At 37.8% G+C, this 24674-nt stretch overlaps 1 protein-coding gene across 1 annotated transcript; it reads right to left on the bottom strand.

Annotated features, from left to right (window-relative positions):
* Nucleotides 1–872: 872 nt before the first annotated feature.
* LOC132906776 (transcription factor Sox-21-B-like) lies at nucleotides 873–12342 on the bottom strand. Its single transcript, XM_060959284.1, has 2 exons — nucleotides 11450–12342; nucleotides 873–4647 (listed from the first exon to the last, which is right to left on the bottom strand). The coding sequence occupies exons 1-2, from the start codon at nucleotides 11650–11652 to the stop codon at nucleotides 3870–3872; spliced, it is 981 nt and encodes a 326-aa protein (XP_060815267.1). The 5' UTR covers nucleotides 11653–12342; the 3' UTR covers nucleotides 873–3869.
* Nucleotides 12343–24674: the final 12332 nt, after the last annotated feature.

Genomic DNA, 24674 nt, shown 5'->3' with positions numbered 1-24674 from the left:
GCTCTCCATTCTGCTGTTATCTCGCCACGAAGAAAGCGTGATTGCCTTTATGGGGGAAGAAAAGGTCCTTCGCGGTGGCGATAATGTCCTCGCGGCGACGACGGAGGCGTCGCTATCAGAAATAAAACACGACGCAACGGAGGGGAGGATCGAGGGTCGAAGGGGAGGCGTGAAAGTTCCTCCTTCTCGTCCTTTAGATTTTCCCCTACGACGATTCCTCCTTCACATAACCTCCGATTAGTTCTACAAATACGTGGGAGATACGTGTCGATGGTTTGTTGATCGATCCTGGCTACTTTTCACCTTCTGTGTCAAGGACTAGTTCTCGAGCACACATGTAACCATCTGTAATATTTCGGTGAAATGTGGTAATCATGAAACGTGTTGTCAATTAAAAAGTGTGAAATAAGAAGTATACTATTCATTCAATAGGTATTTTAAAACTTTGAAATGTAGTAGAGGTTTTATTATTGGAATATTGATTAACGAAACGCATAATTATAGGGATATTAATTAATGAAAAACTTAAGGATGGTTTCTTGTAAGAAACATCGTGAAACAGGGACAAAAATCGAAAGTAATAGTTACATTTTTGTTTACAAGCTTTTGTTTCTATTTAATATTAATTTTTATAAAGCAATAATTGGTGGTAAAATATTCGATTACCTTGAGCAACGTGTCAAGATTAGTTCGAATAATCAAAGTCCTATAGTATTATAGAAATTTGAGTATTCCATAAAATGATCGTGCAAGAAAAATTAAATTAATTTCTTGTATTATAAAAATGCTTAAAGGAAACATGCAATACGTGGTGTTACTGCTATCAAAGAACCTTTTACGTAATTAGGATATAGCACAGGCAAGTCAAATGCTTCGGTTAAGATCGAATTTATTTACAAACGTCGCGTTATGTTACAGCAAATAATTAACAATGATTACGTGCATATCGCCTGGGGCGTTAACGCAGCCATTTTTTGTGATTAATGGAAAACCCCTACATGATCCTCTATATTTCTCGTCTTTTCTCTCGTTTAACGTTGAAAATGAACGGTAGCCGAGGAACTTATGTAAATATCGAGAAGATATGTTTCTATTTGTTTACAATACGCTTTACATTATAGGTACTCTTTTTTTTTGTATCGTCGATTCTCTATGATCGTTACGATTTTCTTTTTTCTTCTTTTTTTTTTTTTGTTAACTGTATACAATTTCTAGATGTGGGAGAAGTGTGCGTGGGAATTAGTTTCCATTCTGGTCGGTAGTGAGGCTCGATCGTCATGGTCGAAATTTTTCACCGAAAAATACGTGTCTCGCGCTGCAAAACAAGCGTATAAAATTTTGAATATACGGGTGTGCGTCGATCGCGAAAAATCAGCTGCAATAAAACTGCGTGAACAGGGGGAAGAGGTCAAAGGGGACCAGCAACGAATTGAGCAATTCGCGGACAGAATGGCACGTCTGCAAACAATTCGCTCGAATTGAACGTTTTATTATTACTGGCCAATTGTTTAAAGCTTCACAGTAATAAATTACAGCTTCGTATATTTCTATGCCATTCGAAAAAGAATGTTCGACACTTTTGCGTCCTGCTTTTATGTAGTTTCTTTTCAGTAGGATTATGAGAGAGATATGATAAACGATACTATGTTACGTATGAACTTCGTTCTTTAAACAAGTCTTTTTTTAATACTCTTTTATCTTCGAAACTTTCTATACTATAAAATTAATTGATAAATACTAAACTGCTAGTTATACAGTTTGTATGCTGCACATTACTGGACTGCGAATTTTTATGCACACAATTTAAAAAATAGAAGATTTACCTTTAAGGTAGTATAATGAGTACTTTGGATATTTTATGTATCTTTTTATATTATGTGTATTCTACATATATATGCATAAATATCCATAATCTATTTATTATAAACTCTTTCGTTAATATTTTCTAACTGGAAAACAAAACAACAATAGAACCACGAATAACATAAAAAATACAACAGTAATAACCAGGATCCTCTTGCACAATAAATATTAGTAAATCAACAAGTTATAAGTTATGAGTCAATAATTTCCTTTCTAAAATTTTACATTAAATGGAACAATTAGGTAACGTATACTTCCTCAAATTCCATTTGCTTCATTAACAAACGTTTTGGTATTGCACAGGAAGATATATTGACACTAACATCTTGTGATTTATAAACTTTCGCTAATAATATCAGTTCAATTGTGCAAAAGGATTTCAAAAGGATCACAAGATTTCAAAATCTTTATGAAAGCTAAAAAAAGACGTAAAAATAAATTCATTTCGTCGATTCACTTACCAATCTCTCCCTCACAATCACCACCAACCGGCGATCTAGCAATTACAAGGTTGCTAAAAAAGGAAATTAACAAATAACAGAAACAGAAAAGGAAAATGAGAAAGACACAGGGAAAATATCAGGGAGTTGCAGTATCAATGCGCGACGCAATAAAATCATCTCGTGAGGAGACAGGGGGGGGGTGGTATAACGCGTATACAGGTCCGCTGTGTCGCATCTACGTTAGCATTCAGAATGTTTGGCTTATTTCGCATGGCCGCGCCCTAAAGAAGAGATTTGCCTCTGCTCGAAGAGGGTTTTATTTTTTTCCTACCTCTCTTCGCTCGTATGGGGGCTCTTTTCTGTCCTCCCATGACGCTTTGGGCTCGCGTGTGCGGTAATATGTGCCACCGAGAGGGTTGGTTATCTCATCAAAATTGGACTCTTCTCTGGCATCCCTGTACACGCTTTGCCAGAAAGGACCCTTTCGCTTCTCTCTTTGTAGGATTTTGGCCGTGGCGAGTTATCGATTCGGCTTTGGTATCCACCGTCGAGTCGCATAACGAATTCTCGTCGAAAAGTTCGACTCGTTCCGTCTTCCTAGCGAAACAGTTGCAACCCCCAAGAGTAAGATCACTCGTGGACATTGTGGAACATCACTGGGATGATGTGGTATTTCTCGAGGTCTTCAACCAGGTTTTAGAATTTCCTCTCAACGAGATATCATACATACAATCGTAAAAAACAGGTTAAGTAGGCTGTTGAAATTATCACACAACGCAACAGGTTACGAACGATCGACGACCTTCGTGGTTCATCTTTCATACCTTTTTCTATACAACCCTCCTTCGTCAAAATATCCTATCTAGTATTTTTAAAGATATGCAGCGGATACGGAAAGTATTTACATTTCATTGTATTTATTATAGCATTTACATAACAATTAATTAGGTTCAAATATGAACCCAATTAGTATTTCCATATGCTTTTTTCTTTTAACAATATGTTATATTACACATGCTCTTACGAAATAATGACTAAGTATTTTCGATTGAACGAAGAAAACTAAAGATAGAACAAACTACACTATTCAACTTCAGTTTTCTTCAGTTTCAAGGTGGTAGATAAGACATTTTAACTAAGGAGGAGAGTATAAGATTCCATAAATGTAAATCTCCGATTCGTAAAAGAGTCACTTTTCCAATGAAAAGTCCCGTTTACATCATATACATGATTGATAACACCCTTTCGTCATCGTTTACATAACAGATTATGAACCTTCAAGTAGTTTTCAATCGAATCATTTTAGGAGCCATTTATCTCCCTGAGCATCAATGATCACTGTACATTTCCAATATGAATGCCCCTCGACCTAGCCATCACGGAGTTTCTCTGTTCTTCTTGTAACTGAACTTCGTCGTCCTTCGGTGGTGCGTTTAAATTCGTCACCGTCGTCTGAGGAATGGGCGATAACATTGATGGTACCCTCCACCAGTCAGTGCTTGGCCATCCAGGTGGTACCAGGTTCCCCCGGAAGTTTAGATCCGGGAGAACCGGAAGCGGCCTTCATATGACATGGCCGCGATGACTTCCCAAATTTGAACTGGACGATGTCAGATTTTGAACCGAAAACGCGCTGTCAACCTTTGTCGTCGCGGTCGACGTCGTCGTTGGAACACTATTAACAGCTTTCTCTGTCTGATCGGTAGGTGACGACGAAGAAGACGAAGAAAATCTATCTTGAGACCTGTCTTCCTGGTGCCTGTCGACCGAAGACAAGTACGTATCTTCTTCAAGTTTTCTATATCGAGATTCTTCCCTGCTAGAGTCTCTGTCTGAAGGAAATCCATCCTCTTCTGGCTTACCTGGGCTAGGAAAGGGTCTTTCTTCTAATTTGGTGGGCAAGTACGGCCTCTTTGGATCTTTAGGTGGACTTGGACAGCCACAATTGGGTTGAAGACAGGTCGCTGTTGATAATCCCGGCCAGGACATGGTTTGATGGCTCGAATAAAAGGTGCTGCCTCCGTAGAGTGCTTGAAGCGCCAAATCTGCGGCTAATTTGCCACCGTTGAACTCTTCTCCAAGTTTGTGTTGTATAGGATATAGGGGGTATGGAAATGGCGGGAAGAAACGGGGAATCTTGAGATCCTCGTGGCTCATCAACGTGTGGTGCGATGGTGGTGCCAAAGGTGGTAAGAGGCTTCTCGATATATTGCCTAAGGTCTCACCCGAGGACATCAGGGGTGATATCGAGAAACCGAATTTGTTCTCTTTCTTTACTAAAGATTTCGGCTTCCTGCGCGGCCGGTACTTGTAGTCTGGGTGCTCTTTCATGTGGAGGGCTCTGCAAGGAAAATGTTTTTCTGTGTTACCATATTAAACGTTTGATAGAAGATTATAATTAAAACGAAGTTTCAATAGAATATTATAATTAAATACAGAATTGACCGGTACGCGATATCCACGATATATTTGAAGAATGTATTCTTTATTGTATTTGTATTATTTATATGCATTTCTTTATTGAGGTGACAATATGTCTTTTTTTTAACGAATAATATAATTAACGATAAGTAATAATTATTTAACTTAGTATTTATTGATAATTTGTTATGATTTATTAACGATGATTAAGACGAAAAGAATGAAACGTTCATTTAATTTTTTCGTTACATGAAGTTTTAAGATTTTCGTAGCTATCGTAAATCTACCGCTAAACCTGCTATCGCTAGGTTGTAAGGAAGGCTTGTGTTCGAGCGTTTCAGGGGTGGCCTAATTGAATAGTTTTGTTACGGCGAACGCGATAGTTCTTCGAAGGGTCGAAGGCATAATCTCTGGCAGCGCTGGTTGAACGAAAACGCTTGCAAGATTCTAGAAGTTTTCACGAATCTTTCATAACGAAAAAACGCGTTCAGGACGCAACAGAAATATTCGATTAAATAACGTAGATTTAAATAATACAAGTCGATATTAATTTGAGCAAAAGCACCTTTGACAAGTGTATCTAATCTATATTTAGAGCAAAACCACTTTTGACAAGTATTTTTCTAATGTATATTTAGAAATTACATATTAAATTACATATTAAATTATATTTTAAATAATATAAGTAAATGCATCGTATCTCGATAAAATATAGATTATTTTTCAAGTTCACCAAGTAAAATCAGTCTTTGCGCTGTTTTAAACAATGATGTCGCCCTCTATCAATCTTCGATAATCCAAGGTGTCGCGTTATCACTGGAAGAATCGCGCGAGACGAGATGAGACACTCGAGAATTCGGTAAACTTTGCTCTCGACACCGTTATCCGTACAAAGGAACGTATTATCGTGGTACTAGAACACGATACGGGACACCATGGGTATTTGCAGCTAATATCTTGTACACACACCTCGGCTGAAGGCGCAGTCGACGCCACGTTTGTGTCGACAGGCTGGTAAAAGTGAGGGGAGGAAGGGAAGAGTCAGAACCCCGTGGTATCTCCGTCACATAATACTCCATTATGTACCCAAGAGGCGCACAAACGCAGTCCTTATTTATGCTTCGCCTCACGGAGATAAAAGAAAGCGAGCGAGATAGGTGTTTCACGGGCGGGAACTCTTTTTTACGTGCCTAGAGTTTCGCGTTGGGGAATCCTGCCGGAAAACGCGCGCGCAATCACAACCACTCGAATTACTTCGACCATCTCGCCAGGGGTTTTTAGTACTTTTCAGCATCGATATGTTTTATTTTCTATATAGTGTCTGGCGAAAATATTTGAACATATATAGACATCTTTTATGAATATATTGTGTGTGTTATATAAAATATTTTGAAGTATCATGAATACCGTGATAAGATACGACTATCATGGTAAAATTTGAAAGGAATCTAGCAACGCAGATATATGCATCAGTTACATGAATTTACTGTAAATATGAGCTTGGTAAAAAATTAATCCCATATCATTTATATATTATGTAAAATATTTCTTTTAAATCTACGAATATATAAACCTTTAGGTACTCTACTACGTGATGAATTTATCAGGACATCTTACACAATTTCGACATCGATCTCGTAGCATTCATTTACTAAATAGACAAATAAAATGATTGTAATAAAGGAAATAAATAAAATGATGAAATTTCTAACTTTCCAATTCAATGATATATTAATACAATACTGGAAATAGATCCAAATTCATCTTATTTTTGCAAGACAAGTATCGTCATATTTCTATATTTTCTATATTTCGAGTGTATCATCGATTCTTGGGAACGAACGATAGGAATAACGAGGGAAGTCAGGCCGCACATTGGCAAAACCGATGGTTCGTATCGGCGTGGTCGAAAACGAGCCACGAGGTGTATAACGGTAGAGAATTTTCCAACTCGCGAACGAAATCCGAAATTTCGGTTCCTCGCGGCGAGAGTGACGCAGCGGAATAATAATTCCGGGACAATGTGTCCCGGCAGATAGCACAAAGCGTAAATCAGCATAAACATCGGTAAAGCCCCGCCGACAATAATTCAGCATAAATGCATAAACATCGGGCGTAATCTTTACAATTCGCTTGGAGCCCTCTACCACCACCATCACACAGGGAAAATAGCACACTGCCAGAGCTAGCAGGGAGAGGGTGTGACCACACACCACTTCCAACCGTGCGATAAACAACGCGTTATATCATATCGGTGGACATAAGCCGCGCAGTAGTTGCGCTCGCGACTGCCGCAACAAGAAACAATAACAATTAGTCACGATTGTCCTCTGGTGGCCTAGCGAATGTCGTTAGTGTAACGATTCGTCATAAATGTCATTGTGCTGCCAACGATCGACGGACTTTCTCGATGTCCCCGTGACGGTCTTCCCGCGACCCGTGTAACCGAATATCGGTCGTCGATGTGACCGATTATTGTTGGATAAATTGGTCCATATTATATACCTTTTGATAATTATTGCAATATGTAAAAAGTTGTTTGATCTTGTTTTCCATATCTCTCGGTTATGTCTATCCTAAGGGATTATTGATTATGATAGCGACAGTGAGGCGTATCAGGAAGGTTGAGTTTATTCACACTGATTTTTTCGTATATGAAAAATTAAATATGTAAAAGTATACCAAATATTCAAGCTGAAGTATTCATTATTATATTTTCATGGTAAAAGAAATATTTTATCTCTTGAATTGAGTTTAACAATATACGAATTTGCATCAACATATTTTCAAAATATTGGTTATGGCGAAAAAACGCGTGTTTAGCTCGGAAACCAGAAAATACGAAAACAATTTTGATAAAACAGAATTGATCGACGATATACTGAATGTAGAACAGCTCCTTTTGAAAGTAAAAAATTCGAAATTTGTTTCTCGTGTTCTTCTCCTTTAGTCTCCATTCTACCTACATCTACTTCTAAACATCAGTCTTTATAATTAATTCTAACAACGTCTGCAGGAAACCCACCAACCATATAAAAAATCTTCAAAATCTCGCTGCCTATCACCTATTCACTAACCTTCCCCCTTTCACCTTACACCGTTGATCGACGCAACTGACTCTAACTCACCAATTCTTTACCACCGTTTCGATGCAGCATTTTCACTCTCGCCGCTTTCCTTCTCGATTTCCTCGGTGCGCGACCAAGAACGGGGTAGACAGAGCGTCTGTAGGAGTTGGGAGAAAAGAGGGTTGAGGAGGAGGGTATCGTAGGACAGGCAGCAGCAGTGGCAGCACGGCACAGCCAACGAACAGCAAGCGAGGGGGTGAGACCAGGGGCGGCGGAGAGGGTAGGGGCCGGCAGAGGAGCCGCGCAAATCCTTTTAAATCCACACAATTGCGACAATGGGGCTTTATTTGTTATCTCGGGGGCCACATTGTGAGTCGCCGTGAACGAACGGACAGATTACGTCGGGCCAGTGACGGCTTGGCTCCAGGGGAACCCGTTCCTACCAGGAACCTGGCTCCAGGGGAACGACTTTTATCGGGCCCTCTCCTCTTTATTTTACGACCGTTCCTCCCTCTCTTGGCAACCCTCCCCCGCGGGCCAACCCCTCTCGTTTTTGCACACTACCGTTACCAGAATCGTCAGCGACGCCGTCATCCGCCAGAAAAGCGGATTCGCCGTTACACGTCTCTGCTCGAAATTTTCCTCCCCTGACTCTCTGTACCTTTACCTGAGAAACGTTTTCGCGGGTAGAATGAATATTGAGGTTCCCTCAAGTCGATTTTACAGACTTCCAGTGGGGATGGTTGTTAGTTTGTTTCAGTGGAGTTGTTTCTTTTTGAGATGGGATGTGGTGGAAGAATATATGGTAATCTCTACGAATAATTTACTTACGATCTAAGTGGTAATATTACAAAATTGGTAAGTAAAAAATATAGATAATAGGCTTCCATTGTAAAGTGGTTTACATGTTGAACAGAACGATCAATATTAATTTGTTTCGTTATCAAACTTGTGAGATGGCTTGCAAAATTTCGCTAATAGTACCAGTTCAATCGTTGCAGAAGAGTCATGCTTATCCCCAAATTTTTGTTTCTCAATCTCATTCTCATCTCAATAATCAAAAGAACTTTTAACCCTTAAAGTCACTATCACCAGTGAAAGTTTATCACAATATACTTTTTTTTTTTAAATTAGGAAACTGAGGAAGCTAAGCAATTGGAATTAAATATTTTGTTATTATTGAACACTAGATGAAGAGTAGAAAAACCCATCATAAACATCAAACGTTAATGTTTTAACGCTCCTGAAAAACGCATACCTCAGTAATAATTCTATCACATTTTTTTAAACTCGAGGAATTTTTCAATGATAGGAAAATAGGATTGCGTTGAGAATAAATAAAAAAACATAGCATGTTTGGTAACAAATACTGGTTAAGGAATATATAGGTCTTGTTTTGATGTTTTATGTTTTAGGATCATATTATGTGAGATAGAATTTTTCTGAAATATATATGTAATACATATAGTTTTCAGTTTGAGAATATTATGTGCACGACTCTTTGAAAACTCGAACGGATTGTTTGCGAATAAAAGATGATTGCAAAACAATGACAACACATTTGTCCACTTTTGAAAAAAATTTCAGTAGCGTCTGTTAGGCGGGACAATATTTTTCATTCGGCAATTGAAAAGGGCAATATTCGATACCGTGAAAAAAGGAATCGAATCACAACTGACACGGACTGTGCGTCAGTGCGAAACTTCATAATTCCTTTTGTTGGACTCGATCATGGTCATCGACAGAAAAGCGGATTCCATGTTACATTCCGTTGATAGAATTCACTACCGAGTCGATTGATTCTTCTTTCTTCTACCCTTTCTATATATTTTTTATTTTTCTTTCTTTTCAAAACCGATCTGGCCCGAATGAAAAAAAGAGGGGTAAAGTGAATACTTGGCAATTGAAAGTGAATCGACAATTTAGGAAGAACCGACTTTATTATTCTATTATTTATTTTACGAGCATCATCGCCGCGCCGGTTATATTCAACCCCAGCCGCCTCCTATCAATTCGCTGTCCCGGCAATTTTTGCTTTGAAAAACCCTGACAGACCTCGATTCTGCCATAGACAGTTCGCGCATCGTACTTTTAAATTAATCTTCCTTTCGTCGTGTTCTCTCGATCTCCGCTGTATTTATTGTCTTATTGTTCTTTGAGTTCCTTTGTTTCCATTTCTTTTTATTGCTCTTTCTATTTACTGCATTTGTTAACGTTAGAAATGTATATCAAGTGCCCAAAAGAATTTCTCTTTTGAAGAACGATTACTTCATACTTTCTTTAAAAACAGTAGTAACCGAAAGAAAGTAGGGAAAGTTAAAATTTAACGTAACATATTCGAAACGCACAAAATAGTATCCAATATTTCTTTAAGGGGTTGGATAAGTTATACCTGACTACACAGAATATTATGTTTAAAATAGCAATCATTCCCTCATTAATTCCCCTCGATAGCGTGAAGAATGAAACAGAAATGATAAAAATGTCGTTCGATCGTGAAATCTCTCCGACCTGTTCATCGTACGGCGAGCTAAATAAACTCATAACAATGATTAAATATTCAGGGTCGGTAATAAAGAGGCCGTCCCCTCCACCTCCATAAATACCACTTCGTTCACCCTATTCCACCCCTTGGCTTAGCGCAGCACGCCCTTAGCTTTAGCAACAATGTACCGTATTATGAACTACGAGATCCCCCTTCCTCGTTTTTCATCCTCTTCACAGTTATTGCAGATACGCCTCGATGCGATAATTTTGTTCGGCCACTCGTGACTAAAGAGCAATTAGCACGCAAAAGAAAAATCTTCGATATTGATTGAAGGCGATACGAAACGAACTTTCTATTTCATATTCTTTCAAAAAGGCATTTCGATTCACAAACCACAAAAATTGATGTTTATAAAAACTGATCGATATTTTCTTAAATACTTTTAGAGAACAAAATTTAACGGAAATAAAATTAGAAGATTTTTACAATTTTTGTTTTATTAAGAAAAAATTTTTGTATTTTAATGATAAATTTTATAACATTTATGATGCGTATTATAATCTGGTAGATTTTGTAAATTTGGTAAATAAGATAGTTTGAATAATACACAGAAAAATTATAACGTGTGGTCTTTTTATAAGAAATTTTGTAATATTTATGAGGGAATGATACAATATACGCATTTTTGTGAATTTGTGTAAAAAATTCGTGCAAAATGATAGCGAATTATGTAGATGTTTAAATTATCGATAGTGAGCAAGGATTGATTCGGAAAATATACACGTTGACTCAGATGAGTGACCCCACGTGGAAATTTGAAGTTGCACATGTGGCAAGAATGTGTGTTGTGCGTGTCGTGTCTTCAGAAGCGTGTAAAAAGTAGCGAACATCACGCGACGGCTACTCTTGTATTTTCCCAATCTCTACATTATTTTATTAAGCATTAATTTTGCTATTATGTAAAAAACATATCGAATTCTTATTTCAAGATTTCATTCTACATTTATAATGCACAGCATGGTTGAATAAATTTTGTATTTTAATAAATAAATAAAATAATATTTGATCAATTTCGTGATTTTCTTTCAGGATCTCGAAATTTATCAGTAGAAACTGATACAGACGTTACTTTTTTGTGGAATATTTAATAAAATTTCGATACTCACCTTAATCTTTTAGCTTCGTCGATGAAAGGTCGCTTTTCACTTTCGCTGAGCAGTTTCCATTCGGCGCCAAGCCTCTTCGATATCTCAGAATTGTGCATCTTCGGATTTTCCTGGGCCATTTTCCGTCGCTGTCCTCGTGACCACACCATAAACGCGTTCATCGGACGTTTGATATGCTCGTTGTGAAGCGTTTTCGATGACATCTCGACCGTTATTCTGATCTACGATCTACAATTATTTTCGATCAAATTCCTTCTACAAATTCAATTCCTATCCTCTATAATTTTTTCACATCTCTCTATCGATAAACAATTTCTTTCTTCACTATTCTTGTCCTTCATCATTACTCAGTGAGTATCGATCTTGACAAATATTGTACACTGCACCTTTCTACAACTTTCGATCACGTGGTCGTCAAAGCCAACAATTTCCACATGCTCAACGACGACTCGATTTCAGTCTTCATACCACAATTCCAATCAAAATTCTCGCAACAAAACTCTGCTGTTTAAAACTGTCATCAACTTTCTCTTTCAATCTTCTTATGAATCTTCGAGCCAGAATCTTTCTCCTTTTACACTCACCCCCTCCAACCGGATTTCAAAATTCGCACGAAAGATGTTCTTCGAATCTGATCGTCGTTCCAGCAGTCACTCACAGAGAGATTCATTCTTCAACGTTATACGAATATGTTTCGTTAAGACCAGCTTCCTGAATCCTCTCCATTCGATCTGTCCTTGTTCGATTCAATTAAACTGGATTGCTCATAAGGAGAGAAACAGCGCACCGACACCAAGTTAACCGTAGGGAAGCTGTGTGATTGATACCGTGACGAGGACTGGTAAGAATCCGTCAGGACCTCTCTGACATCGAGTCTGGGATGAGCCAGGGAGGAATCGGGACCGAGTGGAGTAGCTGGAGTCCCGTGGGACGCGGAGGAGACAAGGATCGGCCAACCAGGGATGTTTCTACTCTCCCACCATGGTTCACGGCTAATGGACAAGCACGATTGGCTCCTTCGTCGACATGGCGGACGGAGGATACAAGCGTGTTCAACAGGTGGAGGTATGCTTCTTCTCTCTTCGTTTTTCAGCTACGTTTCCTCGTTGTACACGTTGGCAGCCAGCCAGCCAGCCGGGCCATGATTCTCGCTGTGTGTCTGTCACGCAGATTATCGTACTACCGCTTTTCTGACCTCTTTGGTCGACGTCGATGGTCAGCTTGCATCCGGTCGACATCGACGCTTTTAGATAATCGCGAGCTGAATTGATTTTTACGGTCGTAAGTAGAACAGGACCGTCACGAGTCAGACGTAACGCGTTACGCGCATCTCTGACGATGAGATTCGTGTCTGAAGGATCTAAGGAGGATTTGTGTATTATCTGCTATTCTATGCATTTTTATACTTCTAAATTTTCCGTAACTAGTAATGGATAAAGTAATGAATGAACCTTTTATAGATTCGATACTTTGCTATATCGGTATTTTATATTATTTGGCATTTCATTTTATAGACATTAGTATTTTATCTTATTTGATATTCTATTGTTTTAATATTTATACTTTTTATTATGTGAAAAGTTTTTATTTATATGCATATTAAATAGTGACTGAACAGTTAGATAACAGTTAGACAATACTTACGCAATTATTGGATAAATTAAATTTATATATATCATATCTATCAAATATTGCATAACAAAATGTAATGACATTTATATATCTAATATATCATCATAGCAATTTGTTATTCAATTTTAAATTAAAAAGAACAATTGTTTCCCGATGTTAAATAAATCTATAATACAAATTAGATATCCAGTAACGATAGATATTGTTTCCTGCAATAAAAATGCATATCTAGTTTTAAATAAATCTATCGAGTAAATATGACAAAACACCATCAATCATCCACAAAATGGACGATACTTCGCTCAGAAATTTTTCCACCGTCATCGACGTACCTCATTAATACACCATCACATGTATTGTAGTGATCACACCATGAACGGAGAATTTTTTCTTTGCTTTGTTCGGCCGTTGTAGAGGCGAAGAGCGAGCGGGCCATTTCTCCAAATAAATGTTATCAGTGTCGGCAATGTCTTGCTTGAAGAAACGGTCGAGGGGGAACGCAGAGCTGAAGACGTCTCTCTAGTGATAAGACGATAAAGAGAGGAGGTATAAAACGAGACAAGAGGGCTGTGTGTTAGTGGTAACATTTCAGCGAATTCCAACTTTTATAAAGAAACGGCTGTACGGTCGGTGTCATCGAATTTCCGGAAGGTTCCGAAATATTCATCTGACTGGGGTGAAGCAGGGGTGTATTTGTGTCAGGCAGAAGAAAAGTCGACGAGAAAATGAAATAATGAGAAAGGTAGAAGAAAAAGGGTCGATTTCTAAACGTTAATTTAACTATCTTCGTTATCTTCCTTTTACTTCGAGATTCTGTTAACATCCAATATTCTGTTTATTATTTTTAATATTATTCCTAAGTAGGTTAGTACGATAGTATATTTTTAGTAAAATTAGTAAAAGTATATTTTTAGATAGTATAATTTTACCAAAATATACAAGCTCATGGAAAAACAATAATGGAATCACCAGACTACAAATACAATATACATGACTATTAAAAATATAGCAATAATATTTTACTATTTATTATATATATTATGACATATATTTTTCATTTAAATATCACTGCTTTAAAATCCGAAATTTATTAGTAAGAATAACATAACAAAAATTAAATTCATTATTCATCTCATATTTTCTCTGAAACTTCTCTAAGATTGATTATTTTTATTATGGTCTTTCTTGATAAATTGATAGAATACTATGTAATTTCTTTTTACTAGTAATAGGGATAATGAGAGATTAGAAAGGAATTCGCAGTAAAATTTAGCTATGAACAGATGTAGGCGAATCGGATGGCAGTGGAAAAGAGGATGCACGAGCGAGGGTTGAAATTATCGAAGGCAATCAGCTGTTTGTTCTGTTATTAACTCGATCATAAATTCACTACACGATGGTGAATGAATCGCCACGCTCGGCTGTCGCTCTGCCGGCGTTCCTTTATCACCCCTCGTTACACATTCTCCGTTATTCGCAGGGCGTGAACGCGATTTTTATCGGTCATCGACGAGAAGAAAGGATCTCGAAAAGGGGAACCGTGTCCCTTTTCATACACGAAGTTGTACGAAACCCTTATCTGTACTCTGACACTTTCAATTAGTCCGTATCGCTGGCAAATATCACGCTTCTCTTTTTGCGGGATGTTCCATCACAATGTTAGGAAATTCAAAAGTATCGTGTACCGAATACCAAGTAATAATAATTATTTTTCCTTATCCTTTCCATATTTTTGTCAAAATATCATCTTCAATAAAGTACCAAAAACCTAAACCAGATATCCCTACCATCTTTACAAAAGATTAACTAAATGGTAATTTTGCACTAATAATTTCAACTAATATCATTTGAAGTAAATGTTTTCCTTTTTACTAATTTTAATATAACAATGATATAACAATTTGCCAACAAATCCCAGATAAAGAAGAAAGTGATATCTTGAAAAATTTCATAAAAAGTATATCTGATTTTTTCCTGCAAAAGAACTCGAAGAAGGATTTGGGATTGTACATCCCAAAAAAGGAAAGAAAGTGTACGATGGTATGGGGATGTTAAGTGACTTTTCCATGTTCGCTTCTGTCTCGATTTCGATGATAGCAAAGGCACGACAATCGGGGGAGGGAATTTCTCTATCAGTACACGTTCTCTCTCCATTCGTCTCACCTTCCGTTATCGTCTCGGTCGCTCTTCCGTGCTGTGGGGTGGCACGCGACCGCTGATTATACCATTCATCGCGCACCGTAGTCCGAAAGAGGGTTGCTAGCGGACTCGTAAACGTCGTAGCACCGTTCTACCCCTTGTTTCTCCCCCTTTCAACCGTGTGCCCACTTTGGTCCCGGCGACTACTACGGCCCTGAATGCTCCCTCATCAATGAAACAATCCGGCTTTCCGGCACCCCGTCGCCGACGGCTTCTTAATTTCGGGATACCACGTCTCCCTTTCCAACGAAATCTTCTTCTACATTTTCGATCAATTATCAAGTGTTTGTGTTTGTTTCCGTCATTTTGTTGATTTCGACTATTTTAGTGGATGGTTGGACTAAACCAGGACTGCGGACGTTTATGCAAATTCGTATTTTTATGAATAAAGAAATGAAATTAAATAGGCATTTGTTTCATCCATTAGATGTTATCGCTATTTTACTATCATTTTATAATAATTTAGTATTCTACTTTATACTATTATTCAGTCTACTTTACTTTGATTACTTTATAAGATATTTTTAGGTATCGCGTATATACTGTGCATGTTTGTAGTCTCAACTATTTAAAAAACGCATGGAAACTTGCAGTCTATCGATTCTGTAACTATTAGCGTGGTTCATCAAATACTTTTATAACTTACTTGAAATGTTCTTAACGTATTCATTCGCTATAAAAGTCTTCCAAATTCGTATCCATATTTCACACCCCACGTGTCAATTAATCTGTAAAAAGATCAATCCATAGGATTTTCAATCACTCTGCCACTGTTCATTCACCATAATAAACGCCGAAATTCATTAAACCGAAACTTCGTTCCAGATATGCTTTCACAAATTAGTCCAACACATATTTAGCTAGTCTGAGCAAATTGTTCTTGACTGGTGCAGAGCGTGGAAAAGAACGTGTGACGGGACAAAGAGCTCGCGAGGCATCATCGTTGCGATTGCTGAAGCGACAACAAAACGGTGGCCCGCGACGTCGAATGGTAAGAGGTACGGTGGGGTGTGCGAACGGCGGGGCGGAGGCATGGGTGCGTCGAAAAGCTCGCTGATTACTCCATTGTCGGACCGGTTGTTTCAGTTAATCGCCACGCCTCGTGGCGTTTTGTTGTCCTTTTATCGCGCCGTTCTGCCGACCAGTTGCCAGCTGCACCCACCCGGATACACGAAGGGGTGCATCCTGGAATTTAAGGAAACGAAGATGCGAGACGTTGTGAAATTCTTTAACTAGTCGCCACCTTGCAACTGTAGTTTGATAAAGATTGACAGTTAAAAATAGAAAAGAAAAATATGCATAAAGGTTGAAACAACGTTAATACATTCATTTTTGTGCTTTTCATTGTGGTTCTGTTTGAGTGTTTTAGTGTTTTATGCTATTTTAGGAGTACATATTTTACGAAACTACGAGAATCGTTCGATATTTGTACATCTAGCGAGCAATGACGTATCGGCACAGGTTTCATAATGGTACTGCAGTAATTACACCGTTCAAAATAGTTAGAGGATATTAAACGAATATCATAGTTAAAACACTCAAAGTTGTAGAGTATTTATGATTCTACATGTATTATAGCTTAACCTTCCCCTACGAAGGTTCTCAGTTTTACCGCATCACGCGTACCTTTAATTCATCAACCCCTTTCCATTTTTACCCTTCTAATCAACTTAAACTCACTCCAAGCCCGTACAATCTCTTCGCCTCTATTACCACCAATTTCCATCCATAATCCCAAATCTTTCCTTCGTTACAAAACACCATATTACACTACACATTAAACGGTTAGTCGATGTATTAGGTTGCTACAATATGTGCTATTGATAACGCTGATTAAAATGCTTAAAAAGTTGACAATGCAAGATAAACGAAACACTTTATAAATACATTATTATTATAACATTTGTTTGTATAAACAAAGACCTGGACGAAATTTTTGCAAGACCCTAATATTTTTTAACGGTGGGAGGTATCATTTCCTGGCCGATGAAGAGGAACTGCGCTTCGTACAGGCGAGCCAGTGTCGCAAGAATCGAAAAGATAAAAGAGAGAGCCGCGAAAGGGCGTTCCCCGTAAACGAGACTCGATTGTCCGTATCGCGCGTACGAACGTTCCTCGAGGCCCCGTAAAATCGAATTCCACTTTGTTTGGCCGAATATATACGCGGCATTCGGTATTCAGCGAGCGGTCGCTCGGCCAGGCGTCGCCGTATCAAAATAGAGCGCGCTACAATAACTTATTCGGCCGAACAAAATCCTGTGGAAGGGTAGTATTTTATGGAGTCCCGTTCGAGTTACATACGATGAATACATCGACCGGTGGCGGGGACCGGCCTCGTCGTATGTGACTCGAATGTATCATAAACGCGGCTAAGGGGTGAGCCACCCCCGTACGTCGACTCTCACGTATACTAATCTCAGCAGTTTGGTTTAGAACCCATTCTTCCAGGATCTTCGGATATCCTACACGTTCGTATATCGAGTCTTATTTCTTACCATTTTGACCACCGATGACAATGGTTAGTTATTTGTGTTCGTTGAGTGCGAATCCTCCTGGCAGGTCCTCTTTAAAGCAGATCGACTTCGTCATGTGTTGCTTCCAGATTGAAGACTCATAAAAATATGGTCTTTTGCAATGTTTAATTTGTACAATTGACGCAATGTTTAATTTAAGAAATGCTATGGGTAAAATTAAGTAGTTTTAACAAAGGAGATTTGTATGCTTCCAAATGTTATGTAGTGTATGTAGTTATTATTGCTAGAATATATCTGTACAATTATTTTTCGAGTATTACTTTATGTACTTCTGTGCCAATTTTCTCTGTCTGTGAAAAAATGCATTTGTTCCCATTGAGCCTCTTAATTAATTATATATGAAAATTACGTATAGATATAAGAACCAACTAATGCAAAGTCTATGTATGTGGTAAAAGTTCATATTCTGTCTTTGGCTACTGTCTTTTGGAAATACTAGATTTAAGGTTCTTGATATTTGTATTTTAGATTCTACTAGCTTAGCTTATCACAAAGAAAACATAAAAATTCCTATCTTGATGCCTTCCAATCCTCATCCGTACCTTTATCGATTCCACTATTAACACACCATCGCCTACCTCAACCTACCTATGTATATATATCGCTTACCTGAAAATCTAGCTCACCTGTCCTCCATACCTACAGACAAATTTAACCATCGCTATCAGTTTCTTCTTCGTATTACGTTATACCAGTGAAAGAAGAAAGCATAATTCCGTTTTTCTTTAAAAGAAGCTTCACGCTTACAGCCGTCTTATCTTCAGGGCCAACTGCGCGTCCCCTTTTCAAGGTGATTCCACGAGTCACAAAATTCTATTCACGCAGACCTCACCCGGTTTCACTGACTAACACTTCTGCTGGCAACGTTCACGGGTGATAGATAACCGGCGGGATACGTGAAACGGAACGCGTATCGTGCCGGTGGATTATCAATCATAATCGGAAAATAATTATCCGCGGCCGACGAGTTCCGTGCTAGTTGGACGAATGGAAGGCCGGCTTGCCCGGGCGGTAAAACGGCACCTGAATCGCCGCTAATTGTGAGGAATGGTCCCGCGTCGAGCGGTGCCGATCACTGATTCGACAGACGATATATACGTGTGTGCACGCGCTTCGGGTAAGCTGGTTCGACATTAGACATTGAGAAGATGCTCCTCGAAGCCGATACTTTGCGAGCTTCGTACGATACGATGCAGCCAGTTGCGTAGAATGTGGGAAAATGTGGAGAACTCTGTTCATTTTATAGTTGAGAAATTTGAAATGTTGGATAGCGAAGAATTTTTCGTTAAAAATCGTCTCGATGAATATTAAGTTTCTTAGACATTTTGTCTTCAACTATCGTAACATTTTACATTAGCTCCTGTTTTGTACTAAATATTTTTAAGTTGCTTCCATCTACAGCCGCTTATTCATATTCTGAAATGTTTAATATTTTTAATTACAAACGGGTTTGGTGATACTGTTACGTTTCGAAGTAGATATTTTACTGTTACCTTTTTTCTACAACTACAACCAAGCTGTCGCTTCTCACACCGATACAACCTATTATTAGATTATCTCGAAATCCAACTTATCTTCTACCCCAGCTATCAACCTACACATGTATTTCCATTTCCTTATGATAGTTAGCTAACAAACTTCCAATCAATCCTTAGCATATAATTGTCTCGAGTCCTTCCACACCAAATCTTCCTCTCCTCTCCCACCTATACCTAATTATTTCTTCTAAAACCAAAACTAACCCGTCACTCGCCACACCATTCACAATTAATCCTCTACACGCTCCATCAGCCTTCTCCAAACATCACCATCTTCCACGTCTCCTTCCATCAACATCCTCCGCGAAACGTCGAAACTCTGCGCTCCTCGGCTGTCGCAGCCTACAATAACGTCTCGTTACCGCGACTCGAATCCTGGTAGAATCCGTCGGCAGAATCGAATTCCTTGCTCTTGGTCGAGGTGTGTCGAGGAACGTGTGTCGAGGAACGTGTGTCGAGGAACGCCGGCGGCCACGCGCTCACGCCATTGTGAGCTTGGTGGGCGACAACGCGGCGAGGAGGGCCGCTAGCTTGGAAAATAAACGACACAACGCGGACGAGGGAACGATTAAACGTCCGTCCGATGTCCATCAATATCGACGCGGGGCCCACGGAGACGTTCGACGAGATTGGCGAAGGTTTTGCACGCGACCAGCAAAGATATCCGCGCGCCAATACCGGACAATGCTGGACTGTCGGCATTATGGGGGACATTGTCGTGGGTTTGATATGAGCCCTGTTGCCTCGGGTATACAAGCTGCAATATCGTGGCCATCTCTACCCCCGAGCCCCCGCCTCCTCCTTTCCTTTTCGTGTCTCGCCCCTTTTGCCAAGGCTAGAGATGCAGCCTCGGTTGCTTGGTAAAAGAACGAACTTGTTTCTCCAGAGGATGATTTTCTTGTCAAGAAGGCATGTTTCTTGGCAGTTGGTAAAAGATTTGGTACTTTTGTGCAAATTGAAAGTGAAGGTTTTTTCGATTAATGTTTCTAATGGGAAGTTTCTTTGGTTGGTTTGGTGGATAATGGAAAGTATTTTTAATTTTTGTTGTACTATCTTTTTTTTTTTGACTGATTGTTAAAGTGAAATCATTTGTACATTTATATGCTTTAAAAGCGAAATTGATCAATTCACTTGTTTGTAAATTCTTCAGTTTCGTTATCTGGATAGTTACACGATTACTGTTTAATTCTCAACAAATGTATAATAGTACGGTATAGTCGAACTTAAAATTATACATAAGCAAAACGTTATTATAATTATAAAGGTACTAATTTTATTGTTTTCTGTTCATATCTTGTCTTATATGTATATCTATTTGTTTTCAACTATAAGTGAAATGTACATTTTTCATAGGCACGATTATTGTAACAATTAAACTAGATTTGTGTATGCTACAACAGAAGAACGAAGGAAAATCAACGAAGAATTCTGCGATAGATTGGATGAACAAAATTTGCATAAATTAATTAAATATTAAAATTGTAATCCATAAATTTTTAGGATACTTGTAGCGTAATATTAATCTGCTTTCGTTAATTCCACCCTGTTCGTTTAAAACTGATCGATTGATTGGCTCTATCGCCAATGTTTGAGTATATAGATAGATTGAGTATATAGATTCGCGGGTTGCGAATAATTGTTCGATGCAAATCTTTTTGCAGGGGCATGTGAATAAGCCCTTTATCTACGTGACCCTGTACACACATTATGTGCCAGGCAGAAGTGGTTGTCTGTGACTGGTTTGTCGCGACAACGGCCCTTTTTCCAATTATCGATTCGAATCGGCCCTTTCCTTTCTGACTTCTGTGCACAGCTAAAAAAGGATCCACAATACCCGAAAATGTACATTACATTCACGCGGATCGTCCCTTGGTTAGCCACCGCACAATAAAATCGAAATTAAACCCGTGATACATTGTCCCCGGTTTAAAACGATACGCATTTTCCGCGATTGGAGGAATTCAATGGGAGGGTGGTTGAATGGCCAATTAAATCGAAAAAAAACTCGGCATTTCGATCGAAACACTGACATTTCTTTCTGTGGCGTTCCTTTTCATTCGATTCGAACGTTTCCAAGCGTTTATGACTTATTTTGATTACTATTTTTCTCCCTTTTTTTTTTTTTTTTTGAAGCTTTATAAAATATTACAAAAATTATTTGGCAACAGTAAGAGAGTATTGCAAAAACTACTGACTCTGGTAAGAAGATTTGAACATTACTTTCGTACGAACAAGCGATTTTATAAAGAAGAAATACATCTATTGTTACGGGAAGAGAAATATAGAAAATGTATTCGAATATTTTTCCATTGTTTAATATTTTAATGAATAAACATTTCTTACGAAATCTCAAATCATTTGGAGCAAATGGAATTTTCCCATTTTTATAGGAAAAGTATAGAAAACGTATGAATATAGGAATTTTTTTACAATTGTTTCCTATTGAAATAAACATTGTTTTCGTGTAAAAATTTCAAATTATTCGAAGCAACGCGAATAATGATGATCACGTAGGAACTTCTGAAAATTCTTCCATCCGCGTTCTCTGTCCCATAATCGTCATTTCTTCCCTTCGGCTTGGTCTTGTGTAATCGATTTGCGGAAGTGCCGATAAGTAAAACGTTATCGCGAGTCCTTCTGTGGGAAAGATAAACGGTCGACCAGCTTGTCTTTCTTTCTTATAAAAAGAACCGAGGTAAAGGACGATCGACGAACCATGGTGTTATTTCCGTGAACACGTTTCGATCGCGTTCTTTATATAAACTTATAATGTTTTTCGAACAGACTCATTTTCTAAGAGACTGTAGAATTTCTGCTTCTTGTTTTTAAAATAATACCGAGCTATTCGGTTTCTTATATGGAAAATTAATCAATTAATATTCGAAATTAATACTGATAAATAATATTAAAATTACAAATGTATAATTTGTAGACAATTTAATTACGAATTTTCTAATTAAAACTTCCCATACTTTAGTAATAATTCATATACTTTATCTAAGAAAACATTGTACGATTTTAATACAATTTGCATTATAATTCAATTATACGAAGTATTCGTAGAACAATTATCAATGATCTTTCGAAAAGGAGACTTTCTTGTATTTAATGAAATTAGTAGATTATATCAAGTGATATAAAACGTAGTAAGAACTTTATTTAATTTCGTGATGGTATTTTATCATCTCAATGATCCTCAATTTGTTCAAATAAAAGAACCAAATAAAGGACGAACAATTGCATCTCACGCAGCTTGTTTTCATATTTAAACAAGAATCCTAGATATAATTGAAGAAGGAAATAATTGATCATCGTGGTAATGTTGCATGATAAAGTAGTCGTAGCTTGCTTTCGTTCCCAACATCACTCGTACGATCGAATTACCAACTTTCTCGATTATTAGAACTTCATTAAACGAAACGTGACCGTTCATTAGGGCTATTAGTTTCAAATAACCTTCGAAAGGTTCGAAAGGTGGATTTTTGATTCGTCAGCCAAGGGCATTGTTAATAGCGGCGAACACGGTAACGGATCCTGAATGCTCGCAAACGAGAAAGATCTTTAATATTAGTTAGTAGAAGCGGAAGGGTAAACAATCGATTTAACAACCGTAGTTCGACCGCCAATCGTGATCGAGTTCAGCCAACGTGTGAAAGGGTGAAAAAGCGTGCGCACCTTCTTCCTGTCAGAACTATTCGTTATCCTTCGTCGGTCTGACAATCGAAAAATGAAAGTTACATAAAAGTAGTGACTCTTAAACGCGTGCAAGCCGGGGGTGAAATAGTGGGGTGGAGCGCAAATGAACGCAATCAACATTTTGCTACGCTTTCCACGCTGTGCTATTCCGTATCTTATTTTACTCGTTTTTACCTCGAGCAGCTTAAGATTAGGTGATTAGATATATTCATGTAAGATGAAATTGTTAATTTGTATAAGTTGTTCTTCTTTTTTTAGTGCAATGATTCTCTTTAACGATAATATTGAATTCATCATAGGTATGGTAGATGTTATCGAACTAGAAAATGAATTTTGTGCCTGTTTAATGTCATTGTTCGTAATTAGTATTCTTGTGAAGATTACTAGTAATTACTTTGTTTTGTAATAGGATAAAGTAAATTAATCGCCTTATAATTGGCGAAACAATTTTCAGGTGGTTTATATTTGAAAATAGACAGCTTGACTGGTTGTTAGCGATCTGATAAACAGTGTTAACATTCTCAATCGTAATTACCATAATTCTGGAGTATATTACTGGAAGATATTCTGTTATTTATTTTATTATTCTTATATATATCTGTATAATACTTTGTGTTTGACTCGCATGATCCTATCATAGAGTCTTGGTTTCAAGATCAAATCGATGTGGGATCGGTCAAAGTTTGATATATCGAAGTGTAAAGTTGTCCTTCTGTAAAAGACTGGAAATATGACTTATCTCTTTCATATGTGGTTATTATTTGTTTCATTTATGATAATTATAAACAAAGAATTCTTCTCTCAGAAGGTTTCAGAGACTTCCGGATGCAATTATCGCGATCATAGATTGTAATAAGACAGATTCTACTACTTTAGCTTAAGCATTATCGTAAGTTAAGGTCTCCCGGGGATAACGGAAATGGAGCTGTCGTAGACGTTCGCTTTCGCGCGTTCTTCGGTAGTTAATTGCGGGCTGCCTTATTCCGCAGATTGCTGAACGATTCATGAATACCATTTTCATTTTTCGAATTCATCGTGTAAATTATGGAAATAATCCCCGTTATAATTGCCTATAAAATCGTCACTATTCTATAATCACTGGCAGAACTGCGTTAAACGCATTTATAATTCCGTCGTGATCAAAATCAGCCTCATCGATTGCTGTAAATTATCGCGCGACATTATCACCTAAACTCTATATATTCCACATAAATCGTGTAATAACCATATCACGATCGATGATACCCTTATTTTCGTTAGAATATTTTTACGAAATGAATGCTCTCTTCCTTAACTGAAACTTATTTTAAAATGAAAGGTTTTTATTCAAATTGAATTGTATTAAATTTATTGTTTCGAGATAAATAATATCAATAGACATAGTTTATTTGAAAATGAAAATTATCGAGCAAAGTAGAAACAATCTGAATCGATACATTTTATTCATTTCATATTATGTTAGGGATCTTCAGTCGCTTTTCCAGCAAAAGAAATTGTCTGATTCGAATAATAATTAAAGTCCATTTACCATTCAACAGACACTTCTTAATCAACGTTAACCTGTAAATGAACTCTTAAGCAGACATCTTTGAAGCAGTATCTTTACTAGAAGGGCCACTTGTACGG

The sequence above is a fragment of the Bombus pascuorum genome, chromosome 5, assembly GCF_905332965.1.
Source record: "Bombus pascuorum chromosome 5, iyBomPasc1.1, whole genome shotgun sequence".
Classification (NCBI taxonomy): Eukaryota; Metazoa; Arthropoda; class Insecta; order Hymenoptera; family Apidae; genus Bombus; species Bombus pascuorum.
This window is presented reverse-complemented; position numbering and strand designations above follow the sequence as displayed.